Source organism: Eriocheir sinensis, chromosome 12 (genome assembly GCF_024679095.1).
Source record: "Eriocheir sinensis breed Jianghai 21 chromosome 12, ASM2467909v1, whole genome shotgun sequence".
NCBI classification, from domain to species: Eukaryota; Metazoa; Arthropoda; class Malacostraca; order Decapoda; family Varunidae; genus Eriocheir; species Eriocheir sinensis.
The window spans coordinates 15,555,597-15,568,783 of NC_066520.1; the positions used below are offsets into that span (position 1 = coordinate 15,555,597).

Here is a 13,187-nt window from a genome sequence, read left to right on the forward strand (position 1 = left end):
CCTGGCAAGGATTTTTATATGAATAGTTGCAGCAATATTACTTAAACAAGAACATACAAAATAATCTATCAAATATCTGCCATAACTATAGTAAATATTGTTGATTATGGTGGGGTGTAAATCATACTAGAAAGCAATTGAGAAAACCAGATTATTACTAAATATATTGGCAAAATTCAAGATAAGTCTCACATGACCCTGCAGTTTTATACTAACAACACACTAGATTACATATAATAACAATTCATTAATGATTCCTTTATTGACTACCAGTACAGTTTCCCCAAAATCAACACTGTAAAAAGGGTAAAAAAGTCAAAGAAGAAAATCACTCAAGACTGTCTTGGTGCTTCATAACCCACCTTCCAAATCAACTCCCTTCCTTCCAGCACGTCCAACCATTTGCTTGTAGGTAAGGACATCAAGAATGGATCCCCCAAACATAGGTGACCTGATGATGACTCTCCGTGCTGGAAGATTGACCCCAGAGGAAAGCGTGGAGGTAGCCATCAGAACTCGCAGAGCCCCTGTACGAAAACCTCCTTCAATGATGTCCCTCTCATCAAAGGTGAGGCCTGAAAACCAAGTGAGATAAACGTGAGGGGAAAACGTTTTGAGTGTAATGAAAATGAAAAAAAAAAAAATAGAAGTGGACAACCATAAATTACATTTGTTATGGATTGCAATGAGAATGCATGCAGTTTTCACAATAAAATTAGGTTTAAATAATGTTAAATAAAAGTGACTAGAACCTAATAAAAACAATCTAGGCCTTGAGGACTTGGTACTGGAGCTCCCCTATGATCCCATTAGCTATTTTCTCATTGTTTCAATTACACACTTTTCATGATTTCACTTCTCACGGTATTCTCCGTGCCTAAATAACATGAGAAGCATGACCTCACCGTATCTTGCTCTGTTCCTGATAATTGCCTGGATGAACTGACTTTACTGACCTGCGTGATGGTAGGCTGCTCCAAAGGCAACAGAGCGAGCCAAAATGTTGTCAAGCTTCACTGGACTTTTGCGCAGTGCATCCAAGACACTCTTGATGCCAACGGAATCCAGGGCATCGCGCAACTGAGAACCCAACTCAGGGGGGTATGAACCATTGGTCTTGCCTAGAGAAGAAGGTAAAATGGTACATTCAACAGGGTGGTTATCATAATCTTCATGAGTATCATAGATATATGGTGGGAAAGTAACAATAGGAGATAACTGCTGAAGACAGAAAGTCAACCCACAATCCACTTGTTGTCTGGAATCCTATATTTTGAATGTCTCTTAAGTAGGACCAGTTCTCTTAACTGGAAAAGGAGTTTGTGACCAATTACTGTTACTCTAAAACAGTATAATAGTCTATTACTATTAATTATTACTTTTATCCCATGTCTGATTGCAAATCCAGTTTTAAAAATAGGAATGTAAGCTAATTTCAATAATCTGTACTTATCACCAGTGAGAGCTTCTTTACAATTCCTTACAAGCTGCCTAAAAATTCTACAGGGTCCTGAAGATTTATTTCCTTTGACCAATTTCTTCTCCGGCAACTTGCTTAGTGATGACTATGCCTCTCATCTCCTTTAATGTACAGCTGAGGAGGATTATTTATTCTTACCTATCTTGTAAAATTCTTTGGCTATTGCATCAGCCAGGTTCTCACACCATGCCTTGCTGGGGCAAAACACAAGCACGGAATAGCCCTCCAGCACGGTCTCCAAGCACAGCTGCATGAGGTGGTCACGGTCTCCCTGTAAAAACATTCTTGTGATGGGAGGACACTCATAACATGGCTGTTCCTCTAAAATTCCCAGTGCTTTGCAAGTCTTAAGGACTCAAACAAAAAATGTATGTTCAATTAAAATGGAATTGTTTGAACTGCAGCATTCACTTCAAATAAATAAAAAAAAAAAGGCCAGAGTAAGGAAAGTTTGAAGAACACTGAAAAATATATTCCAATTGTGGTCAAACTCATGTTGAATATTATTTTCCTTATCAATAATGAACCCTTAAAATATAAACTAATGATAATCTTTATAGAATTATTATGAAAAGAAAGCAATTCAGTTCTGAAATATCAGTAATGCAATGCCAGATGCTGAGTCTTCTGCCAAAGTGTTCCTTGAGGAATATACTTATTATATTATCATTACTTCTACCATGTATAACTGAGAGATTGCTTGCCGTATCAAATAAAATAAACCTGCAGGAATTTCACTGAACTGTGGAAATGTTTCCTGATGTAGTATGTACATAGTCTACCTTTAAAGTCATGTGGGGACTCAAGTCCCTCAGCTTGTTGAAGGCAGAGTCATACACAGATGTCCCCAGCTTAACAGACTCCCGAAGAGGTACTGGCCGAAAATCAGTGGTGTAGAGAGCTGCATCAAGCCACCCGGCCAGCAGCTCCAGGTTAGGCAAGGTGGCTGACATTCCAATTACCTGGAGACCATTATTTACCACCTGAAACAAATATAATAAATGCACTACATAATCTTGCAACTTGGAAAAAGGGAATGTGAGCTTAGTGACAAAGGAAAACATCATTCTGGAAAGTAGTAAAGCATCACAATTATGGCTAACAATGAATAAGAAAACTTAATTTATGTCCAATACCAATGCTCATATCAACCAATTAAGTCTCAAGAGAAAGCTTCAGAAACAGTTAATGAATATGTAGCCTATACTTAGGACACCTGATACAAACCGAACTCTCACTCAAATAATATATAAATAAAGCAATTTATAAGACTGGACTGGAGTGCTTTTTAAAAATAAAGTAACATATTGATAGGCTCTATGACTGTGCTTAAAGCAAATGAAGTGTCATGGAATAGGGAACAGCTAAAGTTGAAGATGTGTTAGTGATAAGTGAGACTTAACAGATGGCACAGGGAAAGTGATATTCATTTCTCACCTTGTCTTCTGGTGAATCAGAGGAATTATCTGATGGCTTGGAGGAGGTGACATAGGTGAGCTTGGCAAGGAGAAGCTCCAACAAATAGCCACGATGAGAATCTCCAAGCATGTGAAGCTCATCTACCACTACGATGCCCAGTTGACTCACACGGCCATCTTCAAGTAACCTGGAAGTAAGAGTTTTAATTGTAAAATCTTACAACTAATGACGCCTCTGTGATGCAGTGATTAGTGTGCCTAGCTATAAATTTGCTGGCACGGGTTCAATTCCCAGCCTGGGCAGTCGCCATTCACCTCACTTAGCTGTTCATCCCCCCTTTTGGGCTGGTTGATAAATGGTTACCTGAGGAAACCTAGAGAAGGTAAACTGTGGTAACCCAGATGTCACACTGGCCCTGTGTCCTGGGGTAGTGGGTTCTTCCCACCACAAGATCAAGGGCCAATGCAACGGAGATGAGCAACAAGGCCACGTGCCACTATTGAGTATGCCCCAACTTTACCTTTCTCTTTACCACTTTCCCACTCCCCTCTTCAGTTTTGTTTCACTTTAAGCACATTAAAGCCCGTCTACATAAATGCACTGACAGATTTCAGTGTCTGTTGCCACCTCATTCAGTACTTCCATTACATTCTACTCAGTCACTGCTTCAACCTCTCCTTCTATTCATAAAGGAGCTCCTTAGGCAATTACAGTTCTAGGTTGTAAAGTGGTAAGAACAATTAGGCTCACACTCCCCTGAACGTGTATATTATCAGGCATGCAAAGAATCCTGCTTGGAAAGAACAACTTAGAAAGATTACAAAACCATACACTGAAATCTAATTCATTTAAGAATGTTTCTGAATCTGTTTTTAAAGTAAAACTGCAAAGAAACAATCTGAAAAATAAATGAGATTAAAATGTAATATGATCTTACCTGTTGATGAGATTATTGGCTTTCTCTATGGTGCAGACTGCAATATCAGTTGATTTAAGGCCTCCAGGTGGTCCCTGGGACCCCATAAAGCCTTCCACTCGAACACCCACACTCCCAAATATTCCCTGCAAACAGAAGTGATCAGATAACAGAACAAAATAGCAATTATTTATAAAGTTCAGTTAAAAATATTGACATAATTAAACAGAGTGAGTAATGAGAATGGTCTTTTAAGTGTTGGCTGCTCTATTTCTTGCAGCACACCCTCATGAGGCAGGACACAACACATGACTCACCTGCAAGTAACGCATTTTCTCCCGAGCCACGGAAACAAATGGCAAAATGAAGATTCCTTTGCGGCCGCCCTCCAACAGCCTCTTGAGCAGTAGCAACTCAGCCACCAGCGTCTTGCCTGGCCACATCCATCCAGGGCAGGAACCACGACAAGAAGAGATAACAGTGAGAGGAGCCATGATTTTACCAGCTAATGCACATTAGGAAGTGAAAATACTGTTCTTAATGACCAGAAAAAAACTGCCTTAATACTTTCATACTCTCTAATGCACTTGGCTGAGTTTGGATCTCCAACAGACAGCACATCATTGACAACTAACTTTCAGCTTTTTTCCAGCAGCTGTTAGAAATGAAAATGAATTTTCTATTCATTATTTTTAAGTGCCGACTTTTCAGTACCCAATACCCAGTTAAAGAATCCTATTTTAGTTTACCTGCTGAGGTGGGAGCTGAATAGACCAGGTTCCTGCCTTCCAGTACGCCTGGAAGACTCAGACATTCTGCCTGCCACGGAAACATTTTCTTTACCCCATTTTCATGGTAGCACTGAGGATGAGAGATGTTACAATATTATGAAAAATTTCCTTTCAAAACTAGAATTATAAGATAACATAAAAAAGGATATATTTTTATGACAAAGAAAGTTATCAAGGGCACTAGTACATTGGTAAACTGGTGAATGTGTTGACATAAGATTGCAAGCATTAAAGGCCTTCTCTCCCCTGCTCCATTATCTATGCATATATTCCACCCACTTCTGCATCCCTCCAATATATATCACAGCAGCCATTAACTATCAAATTTGCCTGCACCGTGACAAGGCTGGGGACATCCACCAAGCCCCATAAGAGAGCCTACCAGCTTTATAGGCAGCATTTAAGAATAATATCTCTATTCCTAAACCTCATCTATCCTACAGTACCTTTAAAACTGCATCTGGGAGTCCCCAAGCACTGAGCTCCATCTTCTCTTGAGTTGACAGGATGTTTTGTGAGTCTGTACTGTTAAGAGGAGATTTGATGACAATGTTCTCTGTTTTCTCTCCAATGTTTTGAGGGCTGTGGAAGTTTGCAGGGATGTCATCTTGCTCTTTTTCCACTTCTTCATTCACTGAGAATCTAAAGTTTAAGCATGATTTTGTCTCAGAGTTGGGTTTAATATTGTGTGGCTGACCACTGACACCAACATCAGGTACAGTATCACAAATTTTCTCGCTGCTCTCCATTGTTAAGGGCTGTGCAGGCAGGCCCAAAGAAGTGGGTATTTTAGGGAAGCTGCTACAGGAAGCAGAAGTAAGAAAGAGGCCTTTTTGCTTAGTTTCTAGTGATGTCCTGAAACTCTTAACATCCTCAAGATTATTATCTGACATTTTTGAAGCGATAATGTTTTTTTCAACTCTTTCTTTAATGTTTTTTATATTTTCTTTGTTTTGACTTTTATTGCAAGTAGCTTTGTTTAGATATTTTGGACTTTTTCCTGCAGAATCTTTTGCTTCTTGAGTATGCCTTTCTTCATTACTGTGCTTCAGATTTACTGATGATTCAGGATATTTCAATTTTGCACTCCTTAGATTTTTGCCATCACATTCAATTTCCTTATTGTTTTCTCTTTTGTCAGATGATGGTACTTTCTTTTTACAAGTATTACTATCTGCTTCTGCTTCACACACAGTTGCATGGACAGGGAGAGTGTTAACTGACCTGTTCGTAATTGCATTTTTCCTGACATTTGAATACTGTACAGAATCTTTTACACATTCATTTTCATTGTTCCTCGGCTTCAGAGGCTCAGACTTAGGAAGGTTCTGGAGATTTTCTTGATTATCTGGAGCATTCTGAAACCCTTCTTTCAATTGGCTTACGAAACCTTCCACTTTCTGTTCAGACAGCTGCAACTGCTGGAAGATACTTTCATTGAGCTCCATGGCATCAAGTGCCTCTGTAGTGTCATTTCTGGTCGATGTGAGTGCGTCATCTTTCAGCCCTTTTTTGTTATTAATATCCTTGTGAGAAGTTCCTTCCTCACTTTCATCTATTACTACATTTTTTTGTACATTTAGGTTTTGTAGTCTTATTCTAGGGGAGCGCCTGGGGCCTGAAGGTTTAGAAAGCTGATCTCCTGACGTCCCTTCAGGATGCTGCTGGGTGGTGGTTTTGGAGAGCTGAGGTGCAAGTGGTGATGTGTGTGTGTTCAAAGCCTCTATCTTTTCCAGGTTGTCCAGAACACCAGTAGTGCAAAGGGAGTCCCCAAAGTCAAAGTCATCCTGCAGAAAAAGAGCTTATCAGAGTAAAATCAAAGAATTAGTAAAATAACTACAAAGACTAGCAAAAAAACAATATGGGGAACCAGAGGCACTCTTTTCAAATAGTGATATGTAAGTCATAAATACGTCTAAAAAAAATTAATGTGTCTAACATATGAATATCATGCCCTAGCATGGGGATTTCCCACCATTTACATTTGGAAAATATGCATCTGCCAGACTATTCATATTGTACTCTTCTGACTAAAAACTATCCAAGCAAATATGCAAAATCTTGAGTAGCATTATTTTCACAAAACTCATAAATAAAACAAAAAACACAACGGATAAATACACGAGTGATGTGTATGGAGTCCACAAAACATCTCTAGGGGAGGGGCTGCAATCATGAGCCCTTCCTATTCAGAGGGCTCTCCTAAAGAAGACTATTCTCTTCATCAGCTCCCCTCTGTCAAGCATCTCCAGCCACTCACAATCAGCTGCTATGTTGCTTCTTTGGTATCCTTCACCATTAATTTCAAGCTTATTTATTTGCTAACTGAATGCTTTGCCCCATTCTGCCCATGACTTTCAAGTCAATCCCTATCCAGAGAGAAAAGTTAACCAGTACCTTCAGTCCTTAATCACTATGACTGGTGAGCTCCAGAGCAGTCTTTTTCCACTGTACTTCATTACAAAAAAAAAAGCACATAACTAGTATGAGGGAGCCCTGTACAAGATAAAAACTGACCACAGCAACTTGTTCAACTATGCCGAACACTCACCTCAACCATCCCTTGACCTTTCCCTCCACTAGGAGAATGTTTCCAGGGGCTTTGAAATTTTGCTGGTCCATTTTTTTGAAGGAAAGGATTGGCATGGTGATCCCTGAACTGTTTGTTGAGTCCATTGTCTGTTAAAAAATTAAAGCTGTTTAACATTTCCCAAAAAATGTGATTTTTTTTTTCCACATACAGTAACATAATGCATCTAGTGAAGGGTGTTTAGACACAGAGATGTGACTGTTGCATTATTCAGGCTTGTGGCTCCACAGATCTCCATGACAGTTGGAAAGCTCATTTTTATACACAAGTTATGTGATTGACCATGATAGACGGTGATGGCTTCCATCTTTAATAATTCAGTATGTTTAGTTTTTAAGCATTAGTCAAAGGTCTATTGCCAATAAAAAAGCTGTAATCTAAAAACAGCGTCCCTTAGACAAGTGGCAATACAAAATCATATGACCATTAGGAACATGAACTGCCACAAGTTCTCAATTCAGTGAAAAATACTCACCACCTTTTATGTGTCGTGCCATCAACTGATCCACCTGCTCTATTGGTGACCATTCCTTAGATCTCCAGTCATTGGTGATTTCCACAATCTGGTAGAACATTGCAGATAATTTAGCAATATAAAGAGAATTTTACAAATAGAAATCAAAACATAGCACATAACTTGTATGCAGTGTGCTCTTGCATTTTGCATGTAACTGGTGCCAGAAATATTCAAAAAAATAAATTTAGCATGTCTGGAAAATCCTTGAATGATTAGTAGCAAATAGCAAACTTCTTGAATAATACCAAGACAACCAGGAACCAGTGTCTACCCACCCCAGCTGTGCCAATACCATGCAGAAGAAACCAAAGTAATCATGGCAAAAACATCAGGTAAAGATTGGTATCATGGTATTATTAACCTGGTACGAGCGACTGGCCAAATCTGTGGCTTTACCATGTAGCAGCGACGGGCCAAATTTTTGCCATGATATAAACCCCCCAAAATAGATGATGCATAAACTGATCACAAATGCGTTGATATATATTATGAAACGGTTTGCGTGAGTGATGATTTTTTCTCATTTTTTTCACTTAGAGGGGCCTTTAAGAAACATGATCCCTGCAGCTACTGGGTTAACCTGCTGATATCTCTTTTCCTACTCAATTAACCAAAAGCGTGACTCCCTTAGGCCTATCATCACCTTAAAAGTCGTCAGGTAGTTATTGACATTTAGACCTCTTAGAAACCTTGGCTCCATTGACTACCCGGCCTATTTCCAGTACAGCTTTTAGTAGTATGTCCTCCCTTCTTCTTCTTCTTCTTTTTTGGACCTGTAATGCTTTGTATCCATCGTCACTTGTATTCTGAAACCCTCGTATTATAGTGAACGTGAAATCTTTGTATTGTATTGTATTGTCTGTCTTGTGCTGATATCCTAAGACAGATTTTAGTCCCCAGTCTTATCCTTCCTCTCTTTATGCTCTGAAATCTTGGTATTCTGCTGTAAAAGGTTCAAAGTTTTCGTGTTTTTAATCTCACCAGCCTCCTCCTCCCCTTGAACGTGCGGCGCCTAAAGTTGAATTCCTTCTTTTTAACGGCGCCTATTGTTTTGATTTGTTTCCTCTTCTTCTTCTTCTTCTTTTTGCTTAGTATCCAAAATGTATATTGTTATTTTATTTTATTTCTCGGTACTATCATTTTGAAACCCCAAATAATGTTTTCTATATCTATATGATTGCTGCAGGTAACTTCATTGTCTTCACACTTTGACGCCACTCTCATGTATTCTTAGTTGTATAATCACATTCTGTACTGCCTGGGAGTTGGGATGGCATGCTCCTCCCTTCTCCTTTGTTGTTTTACTTGCAACAATAAACTATCAATCAATCAATCAATCTCTCACGCATCTGGCACGTTGTATATTCTTTACGAGATCTGTTTCTATTTTCTAATCTCAAGTTGTTTCTTTTACATTTCAAAACAGTACTTCAGGGGCTTGTTTCTTTTTCGGGGTATTGCCTTTCCAGACATCTTTAGCATTTTCTACCATCTATTTAGTTATATAATTAGTTAATACTTTATTATCTCTCATGACTTATTTCAACTTAGTATTTTCCTTTCATTTAGCAACGTAATCCATTTCAGGACAAATACATATAGACTTGCATGAATCTTTATAAAATTTTTCATATTATCCTTCATCTCGATAGCCCCTTAAAAAGTATGTATTGCCTGGGGGTAGGGATGGCATGTTCGTCCCTTCTCCTTTGGTGTGTTCCTTTACAATAAACCATCAATCAATCAAGAATTGCAACAAACGTACTGACCACACTCATTCAATCGTCCAGCCGCTCGTCCAGTGATTCTTCCTGGTCTGGCCTCCTCTCCTGAGTTGTGGCATCCTCAGGCTCGTCCAGGGAAGGGTCTTTAGAGAGCTGAGGCGACGGTGGGTCTGGAATCCTGAGGTGGAAGGTGTGCTGGGTGTATTTGGACACAACCTTTAGAAAGTCCTGCTTGCTGCACCCGTAGCTGTCCATCGGGAAGCCTGAGTAGAGCATCTTGGTCTGCTGGTATATCTGCCGGGAGGAATCACTGAATCAAGGCTTGGAGAGGTGAACGAGGTGGCCTCAGTTATATGCTTTCAAATGTCAGAAAAACGGCACATGAGAGTGATAGAGATTGTTAACGCATGTTTTAAGTGTAAAAGGTGGAGAGTTACATGGCTATGTTGTGGAGTACAAAGAAAACAACAATTTCTCGTCATCAGTCTCATAACTGTTAAAGTTCACTACAATATTAGTATATTTCCATAAATATGATTGATCATGTATGAAGGAAAAGGTTGAAGAAGAAATTGTAACGCTTCATTCTACTCTGCAAAAACAAAAATTAATGAACCAGTCAGTCAACTAATAAATTAATAAATGAATGAATAGACCACTGAGCATAACATGCATAAGAAGAAAAAAACTAATGATCAGTTTTTACTACTCACTCCACCCAAAAAAATGTGTGGCAAAAAATAATCACTGAGATGAGGACGATAAAAAATTAATGCTTTTTCAGAAATGAGGAGAGAAAAGCAACGATTGACGTCAGTGCTTCAGCGTCGCATGTACCGATGTATGACGTACGCACGACGCGCCTCACGCCTCACCCTGGACACATAGGGCGGATTGGAGGCTGCGTGCGTGAGCCCCCTGGCGTTCATTACCCAACTGTAGCTTAGCGGCCAAAACGAGGCAAAGTCCCTCGAAATATCTCGTGTCATGGAAAAAAAACCCGATACCCTTTTAGCAACAAACACAACCGCAGACTGTTCAGGCGATAACACCCACCAGGATCATGCCGACCTTAACGCAGCCCCCGTTGAGCAGGGTCAGCGCGGCGCCCCTGCTGTGCTCCCGCCGCCGCTGCCGCCCCTTGCCCATGTCGTAGCTGACGAAGGCGAGGGAGGGCTCACTAGTGCTCTGAAGGCACGGCCGCAGCCCAGGGAGGTTGTTAGATCTATACACGGCCTGAATCATCGACTCTCCACCCACCACCACCGAACCAAGGCTGGGGAAGGAGAAAAGTCCAGTGATTAACAGTATAGTCCACGTTAGTCAATCGGCCAGTATTCCGTGGTTCTTTAGCGGGTTTACTCGAGTTATCAGTATCAGTGTAACGATAAACACTAAAAGACTATCATGAAAAGAAACATTAGATTAGTTAATGAAAAACTACGTGATACCTTGGTGCCCTATTTTTTTTCTCTCTCTCTCTCTCTCTCTCTCTCTCTCTCTCTCTCTCTCTCTCTCTCTCTCTCTCTCTCTCTCTCTCTCTCTCTCTCTCTCTCTCTCTCTCTCTCTTCGTGAAACTGAACTAAGTCAAATTTCCCCTCAAAACCTTTCGCTGGAGTTGGTGACGATGATGACGATGAAGCGGTGCGGCGGCATGAGGGAGAGCAGGGGCACCAACTCACGCTCCCCGACGCTGGGCACCTCCACGGCCCGGCACAGGCAGCGGCGCCAGTACGGACGGGCAGCCAGCACGCCCCTCACCGCCGCCAGGGACGTCAGGGACCACTGCACCCCACGCCCGCCTCTGTGGGTGTACGTGTGTGTGTTTGTGAGTGTGTTTGTGCATGGTGGGGGAAGTTACTTACACTACTATTGCTGCTGCTGCTACTGTTGCTACTACTGTTGTTACTACTACCATTGTACTGCTATTACTACTATTACTGCTACGGTTGTTGCTGCTGCTAATGCTGCTGCTGTTACTACTACTGCTCTTGATGATAATGGTAATGATACTATAACAAAAACAGCAGCCGCAACAACTACAACAACTACAACAACTACTACTACTACTACTACTACTACTACTACTGCTACTACTTCAATGGAATAAAAAAAGAAAAACTACTGGATTCTTCGTATCAGATAGTCATGGGTCAATCGAAAACATCTAACTCTTCCCCTATGACATCACTGGCAATAAAAGCTATTGTTATGTCCTACATCCTCTATAAAATCCCGTAGTTCTCTCGCAAATGATCCCTTTCTTTCCCTTCCCTAACCCTCTGCACTTTCGTTTCCCTTCCCGCCGTCGGTCGTGAGTGAGTCTATTTCTGCACATGAGGCGCAAAGTAGTGCTTCAAGGGGCTGGCAAGCGGTACAGGGAGGAAGGGAAGTGCCAGAGCGCTCTGTGTGAGAGAATATATAACCCAGTAACGAGCAGAATGTCGGGGAAGGAACTGCATGATAAAAGAGAAAGAGGGAGAAATTGTGGTTTGTTGAAATGTGAGGAGCTCCTCAAGGGAAAAGGTTAGGGTCATGTGCACAAAATTTGTTTCAAGAGAAATTTCCATAAACTCTAGTGAAGAGAAGGATAGAGAGGAGAAAAGAATAGGAGAATGTCAAGGAGGTCGAAGAGCAGAAAATACAAGAAGGAAAGGAATGAAAAGAATGGAAATTACAATAATGAAGTTCAGGAGACGCCAAAAACTCACATAGAAGAAAACTATAAAAAACATGAATGGATGACATGGAACAAATTTGGTCATCTTCACCTTACAAGCCGTCCATTAGCACAAGTAATCAACCAAACCTAAGCTGTTCAGCATAGGCCTAACTGAGTATTATATCCTTATTCAGTCTAACTTTTATTTTTTTCTTATTCTCTCTAGAGCGCTCAGTCTTTTAAAGTATTACCCATCAAAAACTTAATAAAATGCAACGTAGGTATAGACAATGGAGCTTTTTCAGCGTCCCACAGCTTTAGGACAGTACAGAAAAGTATATCGTTAAAGACTAGCAGGCAATAACATATATATAAAAGAGAAGAGAGACTTAAAAAAACTCAGCTTACTTCGAGAGGCGCATCTGCCCGCACACTTGTCGCAACACCGCGGGGCACACCACCACGCTGCTTGAACTTGCCTCCACCCCCCCGGCGTCGTCCAACTCCTCCACCTCCATCCCCCTGCAACACACACACACACACACACACACACACACACACACACACACACACATACACATCACTTATTGGGTTTGTTAGGGATATTAGCAAAAAGTGACAACGTATATGAGATAAGAGATGAAACAGCATGATTAATTAAAAGAATAAAGGTGTGATAATGAAGACTCGGGTAATAGGTGTGAGGAAGGTACGCTCACCTGCACATCCTCCTGACGGGGTTAATTTTAATGAAGGAGGGGACGCCGTCTCCTTCCCTGCCCTCTTCCTCCTCATCCATACCCTCTCCCCCTCCACGTCACCCTTCCACACGAAGAACACGAAGAACCTGAACAGAGAGGAAATAAAAGTTAAATAAAAGAGACAAGTGTAAAATAGCTATTGGGATGCTGTAGAAGACGTTATCAGTTATCTTGTAGCTGAATGGAATAAAAACGCACATAAATAGATTTTTGATAATGTACATAAGAAACTGCAAGAAGCCGAGTGGCCTACACAGGGCAGCTCCAGAATCCCCCCACTACTCACGATGGGTGAGGTGTAGTTTCAAGGATTACAGGTAGAGGCTT

General features: G+C 40.8%; 2 protein-coding genes across 2 annotated transcripts in view; both read right to left on the reverse strand.

The window, feature by feature from the left end:
• LOC126997486 (DNA polymerase theta-like) overlaps positions 1-8,740 on the reverse strand; it is a 26,940-nt gene extending 18,200 nt beyond the window's left edge. Inside the window, exons 1-12 of the mRNA XM_050858590.1 lie at positions 8,695-8,740; positions 7,672-7,759; positions 7,158-7,285; positions 5,053-6,393; positions 4,565-4,676; positions 4,133-4,248; positions 3,837-3,961; positions 2,918-3,086; positions 2,263-2,463; positions 1,619-1,751; positions 957-1,121; positions 363-575 (exon numbers count right to left, since the gene is read on the reverse strand). Of these exons, the coding sequence (XP_050714547.1) occupies positions 363-575; positions 957-1,121; positions 1,619-1,751; positions 2,263-2,463; positions 2,918-3,086; positions 3,837-3,961; positions 4,133-4,248; positions 4,565-4,676; positions 5,053-6,393; positions 7,158-7,285; positions 7,672-7,693 (2,725 nt within the window). The 5' untranslated portion in view covers positions 7,694-7,759; positions 8,695-8,740. The remainder of the gene's footprint in view (positions 1-362; positions 576-956; positions 1,122-1,618; positions 1,752-2,262; positions 2,464-2,917; positions 3,087-3,836; positions 3,962-4,132; positions 4,249-4,564; positions 4,677-5,052; positions 6,394-7,157; positions 7,286-7,671; positions 7,760-8,694) is intronic.
• Positions 8,741-10,221: 1,481 nt separating this feature from the next.
• LOC126997487 (uncharacterized) lies at positions 10,222-12,934 on the reverse strand. Its single transcript, XM_050858591.1, has 4 exons — positions 12,819-12,934; positions 12,508-12,621; positions 11,044-11,241; positions 10,222-10,713 (listed from the first exon to the last, which is right to left on the reverse strand). The coding sequence occupies exons 1-4, from the start codon at positions 12,896-12,898 to the stop codon at positions 10,476-10,478; spliced, it is 630 nt and encodes a 209-aa protein (XP_050714548.1). The 5' UTR covers positions 12,899-12,934; the 3' UTR covers positions 10,222-10,475.
• Positions 12,935-13,187: the final 253 nt, after the last annotated feature.